Source organism: Carcharhinus amblyrhynchos, chromosome 21 (assembly GCF_965287045.1).
Source record: "Carcharhinus amblyrhynchos chromosome 21, sCarAmb.v2.hapA, whole genome shotgun sequence".
NCBI classification, from domain to species: Eukaryota; Metazoa; Chordata; class Chondrichthyes; order Carcharhiniformes; family Carcharhinidae; genus Carcharhinus; species Carcharhinus amblyrhynchos.
The window spans coordinates 4,810,714-4,829,729 of record NC_137344.1 but is presented as its reverse complement, the minus strand read 5'-3'; the positions used below and the strand labels follow the sequence as shown (position 1 = coordinate 4,829,729).

The 19,016-nt window shown below is 46.3% G+C and overlaps 1 protein-coding gene across 4 annotated transcripts in view; it reads left to right on the top strand.

Moving 5' to 3' along the window:
- The first annotated feature begins 10,870 nt into the window (after positions 1-10,870).
- rhot1a (ras homolog family member T1a) overlaps positions 10,871-19,016 on the top strand; it is an 83,822-nt gene continuing 75,676 nt past the window's right edge. For all 4 annotated transcript variants that reach the window (XM_080209338.1, XM_080209337.1, XM_080209335.1 and 1 more), the window contains exon 1: positions 10,871-11,195. In XM_080209338.1, coding sequence (XP_080065464.1) covers positions 11,159-11,195 — 37 coding nt within the window. In that variant the 5' untranslated portion in view covers positions 10,871-11,158. The remainder of the gene's footprint in view (positions 11,196-19,016) is intronic.

Here is a 19,016-nt window from a genome sequence, read left to right as displayed (position 1 = left end):
CTGGGCGACGTTTCTACCTGCCGCAGACGTGCATGATGTTCAGCTGATGGTCATACACCAACTGCACATTTATTGAATGGAAGCCCTTTCTGTTCTTGAATCTTCCTGCATTCTTCATCAGGGCCTTGATGGCAACATGGGTGCAGTCTACAGCCCTCTGCACATTTGGCATTTCCATGATGGCCATGAATCCTGCAGCCCAGGCTTCCTGCTGGGCCTGGTCCAGGTCAAATTTAATATACTGGCCAGCCCAGGCAAACAGGGTATCTGTGACCTCCCTCACACATGATTGGGAAATGCCACAAAGGTCTCCACTGGCAGTCTAGAAGGGCCCAGTAGCGTAAAAGTTTAAGGCAGCCATCTCTTTCACAGCCATTCAGAGTAAGAACATAAGAAATAGGAGCAGGAGTAGGCCATCTAGCCCTTCGAGCCTGCCCCGCCATTCAATAAGATCATGGCTGATCTGTCGTGGCTCAGTTCCACTTTCCCGCCCTCTCCCCATAACCCTTAATCCCTTCTCTTATCAAAAACCCATCAACCCGCTTCTTAAAAATATTTAGCGAGGCAGCCTCCACCACTTCAACGGGCAGAGAATTCCAGAGATTCACCACCCTTTGAGTGAAGAAGTTCCTCCTCAACTCCGTTCTAAACCGCCTCCCCTTTATCTTGAGGCTGTGCCCCCTAGTCCTACTGTCTTTTTTGAGCGGGAAGAGTCTCTCCACCTCTATCCTATCCATCCCATTCATCATCTTATACGTCTCAATGAGATCTCCCCTCATTCTTCTAAACTCTAACGAGTACAAGCCTAGTTTATTCAGCCTCTCCTCATAGCTCAATCCCCTCAACTCCGGTATCAGCCTAGTAAACCTCCTCTGCACTCCCTCCAGGGCCAAAATATCCTTGCGCAGGTGCGGCGCCCAAAACTGCACACAGTACTCCAGCTGCGGCCTCACCAATGCCCTATACAGCTGCAGCAAGACCTCCCTACTTTTATATTCAATCCCCCTCGCTATGAAGGCCAGCATCCCATTCGCCTTCCTGACCACCTGCTGCACCTGCAAGCTGGGTTTTTGCGACTCATGCACAAGGACCCCGAGGTCCCTCTGCACCGTCGCCTGCTGCAGTCTTTCGCCACGTAAGTAATAGTCCTTCCTACCATTCTTCCTACCAAAGTGGACCACCTCACACTTGCCAACATTAAATTCCATTTGCCATTTCCTGGCCCATTCGCCCAGCCTATCTAGATCCTTCTGCAGACTCTCCACACCCTCCGCACAATTTGCCGTTCCCCCAATCTTGGTGTCATCAGCAAATTTCGACACCCTGCACTCGGTTCCCTCCTCCAGATCATCTATATAAATGGTAAATAGCTGAGGCCCCAGCACCGACCCCTGGGGCACCCCACTAGTCACCAACCGCCAATCCGAATAGCACCCATTGACCCCCACTCTCTGCCTCCTATTTGACAACCAATCCTCTATCCACGCTAACACCCTACCCCCAACTCCATGTCCCCTGACCTTCTGCAATAACCTCTTGTGAGGTACCTTGTCAAACGCCTTCTGAAAATCCAGAAAGACCACATCCACCGGCTCTCCTCTATCCACTGCCCTAGACACATCCTCATAGAACTCCAGTAAATTTGTCAGACACGACTTCCCTTTAATGAAACCGTGTTGCGTCCGCCCTATCAAGCAATTCCCTTCAAGATGCCTCGCAATTTCCTGCTTAATGATGGATTCTAACATTTTACCTACCACAGACGTTAAACTAACCGGCCTATAATTCCCCGCCTTTTGCCTGGCACCCTTCTTAAACAACGGCGTAACATTAGCCGTTTTCCAATCTTCCGGCACTTCCCCAGAATCCAGCGACGTCTGGAAAATAACCACCAAGGCATCCACTATCACCTCCGCCATTTCTTTCAGAACCCTCGGATGCATTCCATCCGGTCCTGGGGACTTGTCCACAATCAGCCCCTCCAGTCTGTCGAGCACCACCTCTCTAGTAACAGTAATGTCATTAAGACCCTCCATTCCTACCACCTTTCCATCGCTAACACCCGGCAAATTATTCACGTCCTCCTCCGTGAAGACAGAAACAAAAAAGTTATTCAAGACCTTCGCCATATCCCCATCCCCTACCACTAGCTCCCCTTTCTCATCCTCTAAAGGACCAACGTTCACCCTAGCCAGCCTCTTCCTTTTTATATATTTATAAAAACTCTTGCTATCCTTTTTTATATTAAGTGCTAGCCCAGCCTCATAGCTTCTCCTACCCTCCTTTATCAACTTCTTTGTCAATCTTTGTTGACATTTAAACCTTTCCATGCCTCAAGATGCCAGGTCATGCGAGAAATGGCACAGGCATTGCACTATCTCCTTTCGGAGCCAGAGCCATCGGTGGCACACAATATCCAACAGTTGCTCAAAGGACACTCACGTATGGAACTGTCAGGTCCCTGCTCCTTCCTTCTCCTGCCCACCACCACTCCCGCCCCACTTCAGAGCGAATGGCGTCCATGTCACGTCTCCAGCGGCCGTCACTCTTGTGAGTGGTAAACCCTGGGCCTCCTCTGCCCGCAATTCATCCTCCTGCACCTCCTGCTCAGCTCCAGCTGTAACCAAAAGAACAGCAAGATTAATTGGTTGCATTGCAAAAGCCATCTCATGAATCTGAAAGAGGGAGGGGAATTTGGGGAAGGGGAGAGACAGATGGAGATGTTAAAGAACTCTGCTCAGCCCAGCCCAGCAACACACACTTCCCATATCACCCCCCACAACACCCCAGCAACTCCCCACACCTCCTCACAGACTGCCAACACACTCCCCATACCACCCACAACCTCCCAGCAACACAAAGTCCCATACCCCACAACCTCCTGGAATTGCAACACAGCCAGAACCCATGCAGTAGTGGCCACAGACAGTGCTCTGTGACAAGTCCTGAAACTACAGCACTGCCACTTCAGAAAGTTTCCAGCCCATCCACCACCATCAACATTGCTTGCTGCTGCCATTACTAGGACCCAGAGTCAGCGCTCTGACCCGGTCCGTGTTGAAGTCCGAGGCTGGCCCTGTGAGCTACAGCAGCCCCCACACACTCGCAGGTCTCTCCCCCGACCCGAAACGCAACATGACCACCACGAAACAACCACCCCTGCCCTCCCCCAAGCAGCACCGATCAGACTGAAAGCAGAGACTGCCCTCCTTACTCACCCTCACTGCTCAAGCCTGAGTGCGACTTTTATACCTGAGGTATTTCCCTGACTGAGGTGGTTATGGCGGGTGAGGTGGGACGATTGGGAGTCTCACTGTTTACATTGTGATGAATGCAAAAAAATGCAAATTGACTTTTTGCCCGTTTTGGACGGCATCCCGATCGTGACAATTCTTTTTCTTGGTAAAATGGGAACGCACATGAACATGGCCATTCTCGCTCGTCACATCACACCAAATTTACTACTTTTTCCCACCACAAAACGAGCGCGATGAGATTGTAAAATTCCTCCCTGTGATTCACTTTTCCCTCATAGACAACTTGAAATGTAACCGTTGTGTCCGACTCGCTGCTTCGAATTCACTGGCTTTTCACTTGAGTTTGTCCCAAACCAATGGTGTTGGGTATTGTCTTGGAGTGAATCTTTCATTCTTTCTGGGTTTTCCATCAAATTTCTGTCAGTGACCTGACTCCTTCCTGTCAGAGTGAAGGTGCTGCAAGTCTGAAACACCAACAGAAAACACTCAACAAGTCTGGCAACATCTAACAGAGAAACTAACAAAGTGAACAGCCTTCCGCTGCTTCTTCTTATTCGTTCTTCCCCTTTTCCCTCTGTTTTTAGTCTACCAGTCGCCTGCTGCTGCACAATTTCTCTCGATTATTTAATAATTATTCGAATAATGGCAGCACCGAGCGGTTCCCGGGCAGGGGGAGGGGTGGCAGCCCGGGGGCAGGGAGGCTCCGCGGGGCGCAAGATTGCAGCGACCATTGGGCGCGAGCGCAACCGGGGCTCCTTTTTAAATTCCAGCGGCTCGTGCTATTCAGCAGAGCCCCCCACCCCACCCCACCCATCTCATCCTGACCCCCACCTCATCTTGCCCCACTTTTCTCCCCACCCTGCTCCAGGCAGCCCTAACCCCATCCCCACTCTGCCCCCACCTGCCTCAGCCTGACCCCACCTGCCTCAGCCTGCCCCCACCCACCTCACTCTGATGCTGCCCCCACCCCGACCCCACCTGCTTCACTCTGTCCCCACTCTGACCTCCCACCGCCCCTGCAGACCCCCACCCTCTCACCCAGCGTTTGATGGCCAGCGCAGACATGATGGGCCAAAGTCCACTTTTTGTGGTGTGAAATCTGAACTGGGGGAAACAAGTTTGACAAGATAGTTTGTTGTAGAGAAAATAAGTTGCCAATTGTTTTTATTCTACAAAATGATTCTGGAGTAAGAGGATAACTTGTCTTTAGAGACGTATGCTTGACATGTTCAAACAAGATTTGGTGGTGGGCAACAGGGCATCTTCTGCACTAGTTGCACTCAAATCTGAATTTAGAATGTGGAAATGGAAACCATATTGGGGGAATGATAGTGATCAGAGACAGTAATACATACTAAAAACGTAAGCTGGTGGGGTGGTCACAGCAAGTGCAGAATATTGATTATGTCTGGTTTCCGATCTAAACTGTGTTGCTGTGGAGAGCCTCCTGGAAAGCACAATGGAGAAGAGAAAATCAGTGTCTGTGTTGATCACAAACTACCATTACACACCCAGTACTTCACAGTTTTACAAGGGTACTAAATCCTTTGATTTCAGCCAAGTCCTAAGAGACTTTGAACTTCAGGAGTCCTTGTACATAGATCACATTTTGTACTTTGCTATTCCACTACACTTCCTGCCCAGCTGAGATTGAGAGTTTGAAACATGTGACCACCACATAACAGGACTAACTTAACAAATTTGATTAATTTAAATTTACAATATGATTCACTCAAGATTTGCTTTCCATGGAAACAAGTTAAAAGTAACCACTGTAGGATGTCACAGTGGTTAGCACTGCTGCCTCACAGCGCTAAGATCCCAGGTTCAATTCTGGCCTCAGCTCACTATCTGTGTGGAGTTTACATATTGTCTGCATGGATTTCCTCTGGGTGCTCTGGTTTCCTCCCACAGTCCAAAGATGTGCAGGTTGGGTTGATTAGCCATGCTAAATTGACCCTAGTGTCAGGGGAATCAGCAGGGTAAATGCATTGTGGTAAAAACATCCTGGGTGGGACTGTGGTCAGTACAGACTTGGGATGAATAGCCTCCTTCTGCACTGTACGGATTTTATGAAAACATTCAACGGCAATATTTTAGTATATTGTTAAATACATGGGTTGATTAATGATTTTATTAATACATTTTAACATTTCAAAAACATTTTCCTGTTCATAAGAACAACAGAACTAGGAGCAGGACTAGGCCATCTGGCCCCCATCAAAAGGTTAATGAGACACTAATTTAAATACATGTTCTCTGATATTTTCAATTATTTTGTTTTTCTTGCAGTTCCCTGCTTAAACTGCAGGTGGACAAAGAGCTCTCAGATCTTTGCCATTCTTTCATTGTACACCAACAAGACTGACTCAAGATCCTCTGCTTTTTCTTTGTTCCTGTGAAGGGCCTTGCTTCTGTTTGGATGTCTCTGGGACATGCTGTTTGATGTTGGGAATTTACCTTGTGTGGAAATGTAGGCATTCAGTTCTGTCACACTGGTCCACTGTTTAAGGACACCTAGCACAGCCTGAATATAGCTGTTCAGAGGTTTTTATTTCAATTATATTGAAGGAACATTGTCCTTGTAAAAGAATGTTGGGCTTTTTTAATTTGGGAGGGAGAAGACCTTTTCTTGCCCCACACTGATGACAGATGCAAGTGAAATAATTGGTCGTCTGAATATAATTTACATCACTGTTAATACTGCTGCCTCACAGCGCCAGGGCCCGGGTTTGATTCCTGGCTTGGGTCACTGTCTGTGTGGAGGCTGCACATTCTCCCCATGTCTGCGTGGGTATCCTCTGGGTTCTCCAGTTTCCTCCCACAGTCTGAAAGACATGCTGGTTAGATGCACTGACTATGCTAAATTCCCCCTCCGTGTACCTGAACAGGCGCTGGAGTGTGGCAACTAGAAGATTTTCACAATAACTTCATTGCAGTGTTAACGTAAACCTACTTGCAACACTTGTAAATAAAATTTTAAAAATCATTCCGTTATGTATATTGTTATGAAAGCTAGACTTGTGGTGTTGAACTTGGAGGTTGGGAACTTCAACTCTTGATAAACTTTGGACTTCCATGCACGTGCAGTTAAATTGAGTAGATCTGCATCTTTAAATTCTTCAGACACAGGACAGGCCCAGTGTGTCTGTGCATGAAGAGGAAAAAGAAACAGTGCAAAATTTATAGAAACATAGAATCCCTACAGTGAAGAAGGAGGCCATTCAATCCATCAACTCTGCACCAACAACAATCCTGCCCAGGCCCTATCCCCATAACGCCATGTATTTACCCTGCTAATCGCCTGATACTAATGGTTAATTTAGCAAGACCAATCCACCTTTGGATTGTACATCTTTGGAGTGTGGGACAAAACCAAAGCACCTGGAGGAAAGCCACACAGACATGGGGAGAACATGCAAACTCCACACAGACAATGACCTGAGGCTGGAATTGAACCCAGGTCCCTAGGGCTGTGAGATAGCAGTGCTAACCACTGCGCCGCCCCTAACAACACAGGTCACTTGACCTGGAGCAGAGCACCATGAAAGAGTGGTGTCTCAGATAGGGGAAGCTCCCTTTCATCAACTCTATTAGTTACATCGTCGAAGAATTTCAATAGATTTGTCAAGCACAATTTCCCTTTCATAGTTACATGCTGACTGTGTCCGATCCTGCCATTGTTTTCCAAGTGTTTTGCTATAAACTCTTTGATAGAGTTTTCCCCACATCAGGCTGACTGGTCTATAATTCCCTGCTTTCTCTCTATCTCCCTTTTTAAATAGTTGGGCTACGTTAGCTACTCTCCAATCTGTGGGAACTGTTCCCGAGTCTATAGAATATTGGAGGATGATCTCCAATGCATCATTATTGCTCAGGCCACTTCTCTAAGTACTCTGTGATGCAGATTATGAAGCACTGGGGATTTATCGATTTTCAATCCCATCAGTTTCCCCGACACCATTTCTCTACTAGTACTGATTTCTTTCAGTTCCTCACTCTCGCTAAACCCTGTGTTCCCCAACATTTCTGGTACCTTATTTGTGTCTTCCTTTGTGACGACAGAACCAAAGTATCTATTCAGTTGGTCAGCCATTTGATAAGAACATAAGAAATAGGAGCAGGAGTAGGCCATCTGGCCCTTCGAGCCAGCCCCGCCATTCAATAAGATCATGGCTGATCTGTCGTGGCTCAGTTCCACATTCCCGCCCTCTCCCCATAACTCTTAATCCCCTCTCTTATCAAAAACCCATCAACCCATGTCTTAAAAATATTTAGCGAGGTAGCCTCCACCACTTCAACGGGCAAAGAATTCCAGAGATTCACCACCCTTTGAGTGAAGAAATTCTTCCTCAACTCCGTTCTAGCACCCATTAACCCCCACTCTCTGCCTCCTATTTGACAACCAGTCCTCTATCCACGCTAACACCCTACCCCCAACTCCATGTCCCCTGACCTTCTGCAATAACCTCTTGTGAGGTACCTTGTCAAACGTCTTCTGAAAATCAAGAAAGACCACATCCACCGGCTCTCCTCTATCCACCGCCCTAGACACATCCTCATTTCTTTGCTCACCATTATAAATTCTCCTGTTTGACTGTAAGGGACCTACATTTGTCTTCACTTTTGTTTTCTCCTCACATACCTATAGAAACTTTTACAGTTAATTTCTAATGCCCCCCACAAGTTTACTCTCGTATTCTATTTTCACCTTCTTACTCAGTCCTTGGTCCTCCTTTGCTGAATTCTATAACTGTTCCCAATTTTCAGGTCTGTTATTTTTCTTGGCAAATTTGTACGCCTCTCTCTTGAATCTAAAACTATCTCTAATTTCTCTTGTAAGCCATGGTTTGGCCACTTTTCTGGCTTTACTTTTTGCACCAAACAGGCATAAACAATTGTTGCAGTTCACCCATGCACTCCTTAAATATTTATCATTGCCTATCCATCGTCATCCTTTAGGCAATGTTTCCCAATCCATCATAGCCACCTCGCACCTCATATCATTATAGTTTTCTTAATGAGACTCAAGACCCTAGTCTCAGAATAACTACTTCACTCTCCATCTTGATGAAAAATTCTATCATGTTATGGTCACTCATCCCCAAAGGGACGTGCACAACTAAATTGCCAATTATTCCTCTCATTGCACAATACCCAGCCTGCTCTCTAAAGTTTATTTATTAGTGTCACAAGTAGGCTTACATTAACAGTGCAATGAAGTTACAGTAAAAATACCCTAGTCGTCACACTCCACCACCTGTTCATGTACACTGACAGAGAATTTAGCACGGCTAATGCACCTAACCAGCACGTCTTTCAGACCGTGGGAGGAAACTGAAGCACCAGGAGGGACACACGCAGACACGGGGACAATGTGCAGAATCCACATACATAGTGACCCATGCTGAAAATTGAGCCAGGATCTCTGGTGCTGTGAGGCAGCAGCGCTCCTCAACATATTTGTCCAGAAAACCATCCTGTATACACTCCAGGAGTTCATCTATGGTACTGACAAAACACTTGTGACAAAATGCCTTTGCAAATGAAGAGATGATGAGCAGAAATTTGCAGAAAGAATAGCTCATACGAAAGAGAAGTGCCTTTCAATAAAAGTATTTGTCTCTAATGGGGGAAACTAGGACAAAGGGACATAACCTTAAAAAGAGCTTGGCCTTTCATGAGAAAAGTTCAGTAACAATTCTTCACACAAAGGGTGGTAGAAATTTTGAATTTTCTCACAAAAAGCAGTAGATGCTACCTCAACTGATATTTTTAAATTCTGTCACAGTAATCAAAAGTTTGTTCCAGTATTTTCTGCATACTATCTAAACATTGTATTGTCAGTTCACACCAACATAAAATTACCAAGAAATTGTTTTATTTACTGAATATGGGTGATGGTGAAAAAACGCCACATTTATTTCTCAATACTAGTTGATCTGAAAACATATTTGTGGGTGGAAGGATCTTCTATTTGACTTGACACTTTCTGTTCTTGCTCATACGATTTTTACTATCAATAATCTGGTGCAGTGGATCTTCCACATTTGATAATAACATCCTAATTTTTATTTCCATTTATTCCAATGAAAATTGAGTGAATTCTGGAACAGATAGATCCATTCAGGTGGATATAACAGATAGATAAACCCATAAAACAGAGACGAGAAGGAATGTTTTCAGCCAGAAAGGTGAATCTGTGGAACCCTGCTGCAGAATTGGGTGTCTTCAAGACAGAAATAGATAGGTTCTTGATCAATAAGGGGATTAGGAGTTATGGGGAAAAGGCAGGAAAGTGGGGATGAGAAAAATATCAGCCATGATTGAATGGTGGAACGGACTTGATGGGCCAAGTGGCCTAATTCTGCTCCTGTCTTATTCCACAAATTTATCTCCCAAAGGGTGATAGTGAAAATTACCTCTCTGGAATTAGTTCCACACACCTACTTTCTTGAGTTATTAACAATTCTTTACATAACCAAAGATACATGCACAAATTGTTCTGTTTTGATTCCTAGCTGCTGCACCATAGCATTGAATCATCTTTGCAGATATTTTTAACTAACAATGCATTTAAAGTGTTTAGTCATTTGCTCAGTGGGCAGGGTTACTCAGTGTGTTGTAAATCTTTGCCTTTCTCCACCCCGGCCGCCCGTGGATGCTCAGTCGTTGAGCTGAAGGCCGGCATTAGATTCATGGAATTGAGGGATCATAGTAAGAAAGTGAAATTGAGATTGATGGTCTGCCATTATTTTGCTGAATGGCAGAGCAGGCTCCAAAGACTGCTTAATACTGAATCATAGAATCCTTATAGTACAGAAGGAGGACATTTGGCCTATCAAGCCGGCAACAACAATCCTATCCAGTTCCTATTCCCATAACCTTACATATTTACTCTGCTAGTCTCCCTGACACGAAGGGACAGTTTTACATGGCCAATCAACCTAACCTTCACATCTTTGGAGCATGGGAGTTAGCTTGTAAGGCATAGTGGCACAATGGTTAGCACTACTGCCTCACACTGCCAGAGACCTGGGTTCGATTCCCAGGTTAGGTCACTGTCTGTGTGGAGTCTGCACGTTCTCCCTGTGTCTGCATAGGTTTCCTCCTACAGTCTGAAAGATGTGCAGGTTAGGTGGATTGGCCATGTAGCAAGGCCTCCATCAGCATACCTGAACAGGTGCCAGAGCGTGGCGACCATGGGAATTTCACAGTAACTTTATTGCGGTGTTAATGTAAGCCTTACTTGTGACTAATAAATAACTTTTAAACCCGGAGAAAGAATGTAAACTTCCTACAGTCACCAGGGATGGGAATTGAATAATCTTGGCTCGCTGCTTCTCCTGGTGTTGTATGGTAGAGAGGTTTGCTGTGCTGACGTGATGGAGCTGCTACTAGAATCTACCTGAAGCTTTCAGGGCCGCGCCCCGGAGCCGACTCAGATGCGCACGCAGTTAACCGTCACTTATGGGGCCGCGCACGCCAGAGCCGCGCGCAGAAACGGCAAAGGTGAGTGGTTGTGGCGGGGGCGCATGCGCGGGGATGGGGCGCAGTTGTGGCGGGAGCGCATGCGTGTGGAAGGGGCGAGTGGTAGGGGTTGTGGCGGGAGCGCATGCGCAGCGAGGTGACAGCTGTGGGCCAGGCTGGAGTGCAGTGTGAGCGGGAGCCGGGATGTTCGGGGAGGTTTATTCGTGAGGAAGGCCAACAGTCATTCCGAAATCTCCGGCGGTAGGAGGGCCACCCTCGCCCCTCTCTGGGGAAGACAGCGCGGCGTGTTGGGCCTGAGTCCCGCTCCCCGGGCCTAAGCTCCAGCCCTCGGAGCCTCCACCTGGGAGAGCGCTCCGCGGCTCCTCGCTCTCTCATTCGGGCTCGGCTGCCCAGCAGCTCTGGAGGCGAAGATGAGGAAAGATGTGCGGATTCTACTCGTCGGAGAACGTAAGGCTGGATTTGCTGGCAATAGGGATTTGGCCCCCGGCCGGCGGTGCTTGTTAGGGGTTAGCAGCCTGAGGCCTAGGCACCGGCTGGGGGAGTGAGTGTGAGGGGAGAGCCGACAGTCCGCCCACATTCACTGCATTTCTGCCCACTTTATCACCGAGTGAGTTAGTTTCAGAGAATATTTGCTTGTTTGAAGTTAATTGAAGTAGCAGCGACTGTCTGAAATGTACCCGCGGCTGTGACCTTCCCACCGTCAGTCTGCACTCACTGAAGTGAGGTGGGAAAGGACTGGGACAGACTTGTGGTCAGTTAAAGGAAAATTAATATATATTTCGAGTGGGATTCTGCAGGACAGTTTATAGATGTTTTTAATTTTGTGGCGACCTCCTTTTCCAGGATGTGTCTGATTATTTCTCTGTCCAAATTCCTTCTCATCTCCATTTTCTATCTCGGTGTGCCTGCTGCTTTTAATATCTTTCACTGTATGTGCTTCTCGTTTTCCCCTTGTCATCCCAAAATCATCATCATTTCTACTTCCGACCATACTGCATTAAAAAGTAAATGGTACGGTACTGGAGGCTGAAGCAGCTTTCTCATTCTTGAATCCTGTGCCAACTAAAGTTATAATGTGGGTATGCCGGCGTTGGACTGGCGTAAACACAGTAAAAAGTCTGACAACACCAGGTTTTAGTCCAACCTATTTATTTGATAATATACTCACAAGCTTTCGAGGGGACTGCCTCTTCGTCAGGTGAATGGAGAGTTCTGCATTCACCTCTCCATTCACCTGACGAAGAGGCAGTCCCCTCGAAAGCTTGTGACTATATTACCAACTAAAGTTACCATAATCCAACTCTCCTGAATTCTCAGATAATTGGCTTTCCCACTTCTTTAGCCACTTTAATGGTTAAAAAACTGGAATCTAGGAGAAAAACAGATCTTCAGTGTCTGAGAGGAAGAACACACCAATATTTACAAAATGAGGCCATGCCCACACTGGTTAACAAAGATGTGACTACACTAATCCCATTTTCCAGCACCTGGTTCATAAACATGGAGATAATGGCAGCGCAAGTGAATATCTAAATACTGCTTAAATCTTGAGAGTTTCTGACTCAATCACCCTTTCAAGTAGAGAATTCCAGACTCGCACCACAGTTTCTCCTCAAATTCCCTGTTAACCTTCCAGCTCTTAACCTAAATCTATGACCCTAGTTATTGACCCCTGTACTATTTGAAAAAGTGCCATCCTATCAACCTATTAATGCTCCTCATAATTTTATCCACCTATATCAGGGCCCCTCTCAACCATAGCTGCTCCAAGGCTGAATAAACTGGGCTTGTACTCGTTAGAGTTTAGAAGAATGAGGGGAGATCTCATTGAGACGTATAAGATGATGAATGGGATGGATAGGATAGAGGTGGAGAGACTCTTCCCGCTCAAAAAAGACAGTAGGACTAGGGGGCACAGCCTCAAGATAAAAGGGGGGCGGTTTAGAACAGAGTTGAGGAGGAACTTCTTCACTCAAAGGGTGGTGAATCTCTGGAATTCTCTGCCCGTTGAAGTGGTGGAGGCTGCCTCGCTAAATATTTTTAAGACGCGGGTTGATGGGTTTTTGATAAGAGAGGGGATTAAGGGTTATGGGGAGAAAGCGGGAAAGTGGAACTGAGCAGTGACAGATCAGCCATGATCTTATTGAATGGCGGGGCAGGCTCGAAGGGCTAGATGGCCTACTCCTGCTCCTATTTCTTATGTTCTTAAGGAAAACCGCCTCAGCCTATCAATCTTACCTCAGACCTTCCAGCATAGGCAGCATACTTGTCTGCAGCTTACTGAGTGCAATCACACCCCTACTGTAATATGGTAACTAGAACTACATTCAGTATTCCAGTTATGGCCTAACCATCATTTTATACAGTTTGAACATGACCTCCCTGCTGCAGTATTATGTGCCTTTGCTAATAAAGACAAGTATTCCTTATGCCCGAACTACTTTTATCTACCTTCCTCTGCTACCTCAAGGATCTATGGGTATGCGCTCAAAGGCCCCTCTGATCATCGGTACGTCCCAGGATTCTACCATTCATAATGATGTGGTGATGCCAATGTCGGACCGCCTACTGTGTGCCTGCCCCAATCAGACCGCCTACTTTGTGCCTGCCCCTCATAATGTAATCCTTTGCCTGGCTAGCCCTCCCCAAATGCAATGCCACACTTTCTGGTTTCAATTCCATTTGCCACTGCTCTGCCCACCTGACCAATCTATTGATTCTCTTGCAGTCAGTGGCTATCCTCCTCATTATTTGCCATCCTATTAATTTTCATGTCATCTTTGTCATGAGAAAGCCTTGGCAGGTAAGATTAAGGAAAACCCTAAAGTGTTCTACAAATATATGAGGAGCAAAAGGATGAGATGCAAAGGAATTGGACCTATAAAATGTGACAGTGGGAAAGTTTGTATAGAACCGGTAGAAATAGCAGAGGTGCTCAGTGAATACTTTACTTCGGTATTCACGGTGGAAAAGGATCTTGGTGGTTGTAGTGCGGGCTTGCGGCGGACTGAAAAGCTTGTGTGTGGACATTAAGAAAGAGGATGCGTTGGAGCTTCTGAATAGCATCAAGATAGATAAGTCACCGGGACCGGATGGGATGTTCCCCAGGTTACTGTGGGAGGCAAGGGAAGAGATTGCAGAGCCTCTGGCGATGATCTTTGCTTCGTTGATGGAAACGGGAGATGTTCCGGAGGATTGCGGATGTGATTCCTATATTCAAGAAAGGGAACAGGGGTAGCCCAGGAAATTATCGACCATTGAGTCTAACTTCAGTGGATGGTAAGTTGATGGAAAGGATCCTGAGAGACAAGATTTATGAACATTTAGAGAAGCATAGTATGATCAAGAGTAGTCAGCATGGCTTTGTTAAAGACAGGTTGTGTCTTACGAGCCTGATTGAGTTTTTTGAAAATGTGACTAAACAGTGTGGTTTATATGGACTTCAGAAAGGCGTTCAATAAGGTCCCCCATGCAAGGCTTATTGAGAAAGTGAGAGGGCTTGGGATCCTAGGGGATGTTGCTTTGCGGATCCAGAACTGGCTTGCCCACAGAAGGCAGAGAGTGATTGTAGATGGGTCTTTTTCTGCATGGAGGTCGGTCACCAGTGGAAGCCCCAGGGATCTGTTCTGGGACACTTGCTGTTTGTGATTTTTATAAATGACCTGGATGAGGAAGTGGAGGGATGGGTTGGTAAGTTTGCCGATGACATGAAGGTCGGAGGTGTTGTGGATAGTTCGGAGGAATGTCAGAAGTTGCAGCGTGACAGATAGGATGCAAGACTGGGCAGAGAATTGACAGATGGACTTCAATCTGGATAAATGTGTAGCGGTACATTTTAGCAGGTCAAATGGGATGAAGGAATATAATATTAAGGGTAAGACACTTAGCAGTGTGGAAGATCAGAGGGATCTTGGGGTCCGGGTTCATAGGACTCTCAAATCAGCTTTGCAGGTAGAGGATGTGGTACGAAGGCGTGTGATGTACTGGCCTTCATCAATTGAAGGATTGAGTTTAGGAGTTAGGAGATAATGTTGCAGCTGTATAAGACCCTGGTCAGACCCCACTTGGAGAACTGTGCTCAGTTCTTGTCGTCTCATTACAGGAAGGATGTGGAAGCCATAGAAAGGGTGCAGAGGAGATTTACGAGGATGTTACCTGAATTGGGTGGCATGCCTTATGAGGATAGGTTGAGAGAGCTTGGTCTTTTCTCCTTGGAGAGACAAAGGATGAGAGGGGACCTGATAGATGTGTATAAGGTGATGAGAGGTATTGATCAGGTGGACTCTAAGGCTTTTTCCCAGGGCTGAAATGGCCGCCACAAGGCGACATAGGTTTAAGGTGCTGGGGAGTAGGTAAAAAGGAGATGTCGGGGCAAGTTCTTCATTCAGAGGGTGGTGGGTGAGTGGAATCGGCTGCCATCGGTGGTGGTGGAGGCAAATTTGTTAGAGTCTTTTAAGAGATGTCTGGATGAGTACATGAATTTAATAGGATTGAGGGTTATAGGTAAGCCTAGTGGGTAGAGATACAATCGGCGCAACTTATGGGCCGAAGGGCCTGTTTGTGCTGTAGTTTTTCTATGATTCTATCTTCATATTTTCTTAGGGTGGTACAGTGGTTAGCACTGCTGCCTCACAGCGTCAGGGATCTGGTTCAATTCCGGCTTTGGGTGACTGTGTGAAGTTTGTACGTTCTCCGTATGCCTGCATGGGTGTCCTCCCACAATCCAAAAACTTGTAGGTTAGAACAAAGAACAACCCGGCACGGAAAACAGGCCCTTCGGCCCAACGAGCCTGCGCTGCCATCTTAAAGCATTTTCCTACACCTACCTTGCCCCGTGTGTATGTTAATGGTACCCCTATTGTAACCAGATTCAGGGGAGAATAGTGTAGGGTCAATTTGGTACACCAATCAGCCTAAAAGCACATCTTTGGGTTGTGGGAGGAAACTGGAGCACCCGGAGGAAACCCGCGCAAACTCCTGCAGACACCGGCCCAAATCCATGTATCTGCATAGCTAGCAGTGATAGTCACTGAGCTGTTGTGGTGCCCATCTGCTGGTCCAGGTTTAAGCACACAACACGACGTGAAGTACTAGGCCATTCTCGAAACATCCAAGAGCAGCCTACGCACGACCCACCATGTGCATGCCCCTCGTTTGACAACAAGGTGGGCCGACACACCTGCGGATTAAAAGAGACAAAACATTAACATGTAGTATTACATTTCCAGTATTGTCCCGAGGCTCTGACCCTTTTTAAAACTGTCACCTATAACCCTCCATCCCTGTGTCACTCATGTGCCTATCTAAGTAAGGCCAAATGGCCGCCTCCTGCATTGTAAATTCTATGATTATTTGATGATCTGCAAACTTTTTGATCATACCCCATACACTTAAGTACACTACAAATAGCAAGGACCCCGTCACGAGCCCTGTGGAACTCCAGTGGTAACAGACTTCTAGCCACAAACATCCCTCTACCATCACCCTGTTTCTCAGCTAATTTTAGATCCATGTGCAAGTTTAATGTGGATTCCCTGAGTCCTTATTTTCTTGACCAATCTGCCATGAGGAATTTTATCAAAATCCTTGCTAATAAGAACATAAGAACATAAGAAATAGGAGCAGGAGTAGGCCATCTAGCCCTTCGAGCCTGCCCCGCCATTCAATAAGATCATGGCTGATCTGTCGTGGCTCAGTTCCACTTTCCCGCCCTCTCCCCATAACCCTTAATCCCTTCTCTTATCAAAAACCCATCAACCCGCTTCTTAAAAATATTTAGCGAGGCAGCCTCCACCACTTCAACGGGCAGAGAATTCCAGAGATTCACCACCCTTTGAGTGAAGAAGTTCCTCCTCAACTCCGTTCTAAACCGCCTCCCCTTTATCTTGAGGCTGTGCCCCCTAGTCCTACTGTCTTTTTTGAGCGGGAAGAGTCTCTCCACCTCTATCCTATCCATCCCATTCATCATCTTATACGTCTCAATGAGATCTCCCCTCATTCTTCTAAACTCTAACGAGTACAAGCCTAGTTTATTCAGCCTCTCCTCATAGCTCAATCCCCTCAACTCCGGTATCAGCCTAGTAAACCTCCTCTGCACTCCCTCCAGGGCCAAAATATCCTTGCGCAGGTGCGGCGCCCAAAACTGCACACAGTACTCCAGCTGCGGCCTCACCAATGCCCTATACAGCTGCAGCAAGACCTCCCTACTTTTATATTCAATCCCCCTCGCTATGAAGGCCAGCATCCCATTCGCCTTCCTGACCACCTGCTGCACCTGCAAGCTGGGTTTTTGCGACTCATGCACAAGGACCCCGAGGTCCCTCTGCACCGTCGCCTGCTGCAGTTTTTCGCCACGTAAGTAATAGTCCTTCCTACCATTCTTCCTACCAAAGTGGACCACCTCACACTTGCCAACATTAAATTCCATTTGCCATTTCCTGGCCCATTCGCCCAGCCTATCTAGATCCTTCTGCAGACTCTCCACACCCTCCGCACAATTTGCCGTTCCCCCAATCTTGGTGTCATCAGCAAATTTCGACACCCTGCACTCGGTTCCCTCCTCCAGATCATCTATATAAATGGTAAATAGCTGAGGCCCCAGCACCGACCCCTGGGGCACCCCACTAGTCACCATCCGCCAATCCGAATAGCACCCATTGACCCCCACTCTCTGCCTCCTATTTGACAACCAATCCTCTATCCACGCTAACACCCTACCCCCAACTCCATGTCCCCTGACCTTCTGCAATAACCTCTTGTGAGGTACCTTGTCAAACGCCTTCTGAAAATCCAGAAAGACCACATCCACCGGCTCTCCTCTATCCACTGCCCTAGACACATCCTCATAGAACTCCAGTAAATTTGTCAGACACTCCAGTAAATTTGTCAGAATGAACACATACATCACATGAAATGTACTACTGTCATCAGCACTCCTGATTGGTTACATCCTCAAAATATTTTGATTAAATTTGTCAAAATACAAACTTCCCTTAACACATCCATGCTAACTGTCCCTGGTTAATCTGTGCCTGTCCAAATGCAGATATATTCTGTCCCTCGGAAAAATTGTCACGTTCTTTCTCCCCTTCAGAACAGGTGTATTGATCTCTCGCACCAACATATCAAAGGGATGCATTGCTGCTTCTGGCTTCTGTTTGTCTTGTTTGATTCAGCTAAAGTGTCAGTTGTGGCTCAGTTGCAGCACGTGCGCTTCTAAATCAGGTCATAGGTTCAAACCGCACTTCAGTGACTAGAGTGCGCAAATTAAACTGGCATTTGTTTCAGGAGTCCTGTGCAGAGTTGTGGTCTGCCCTCTTATTTGAGCATAAGAATCCCATGACAATATACAAAGAAGAGCAGGAAGTTCACCCAGTATTTATTGCTCAACTGGTTCCATTGAAAAGTAGCAGTAATTCCCTGAACCACCTTCCCTTTTCCTGACACCCCAGTAGAAGAAAAGAAAGACAGAGTTGTATCTATAGAGCGTCTTTCATGAACTCAGGACTTCTGAAAGCACTGTACAAAGTTCATTTGAAGCTTATGCATTGTTTTAATGTAGAAAGTGTGGCAATGAATTTATGCAAAGCAAGCACTGATGAACAGCAATGAAATAAAATGGCCAGAAAATCTGTTTTAGATGTTGGTTGAAAATTGGCTGGAAGACCTGAATAACTCACCAGCTTTTCATTAAAATCTGTTATGCTCATCTGAGCAAGCCTTGTTTAAGCACCTAATGCTCAAAATGACAATTCTCACTCCACTTGAGCTTGCTCTGGCATTATGTGCTCAAGTCTCTGGAGTAGGAACCTGCAGCATTCAGACTCTGATGCAAGAGGGTGACGCTGATGTGTTTTGAGTGTACTTTGGCTTGCAAGGTAATGAGGAGAATCAGTAAGGTTTATTATATCTGATGAAGGGAATCAGTAAGATTTTTTACATTTGGCAGAGATAGCCATAGTTTTTGTTGTAGTGTTGATCCTTGAATAGGAAGCACTGCCTGTTGGATAGCCCGGGGGCGTAACCAGGTTCTAAAGTTAAGGGGAGCGAGCCCATAAAAAAAGGTGCCACGATTCTAATGCTACACAGTATTGAATGAATGGTGACTAAAACGATAAATTACGCGCTGAATATTTTCACTCAACTATTCCTGCAATGTCATGCTCTTGTTCTTGATCTTTACTATGTACTTAAATGAGCTGAGTTTATTTAAATTAAAGCTGTCAATGTTGGACTCTAGTGGTTTAAATTCTTCAAGTGATTATCACC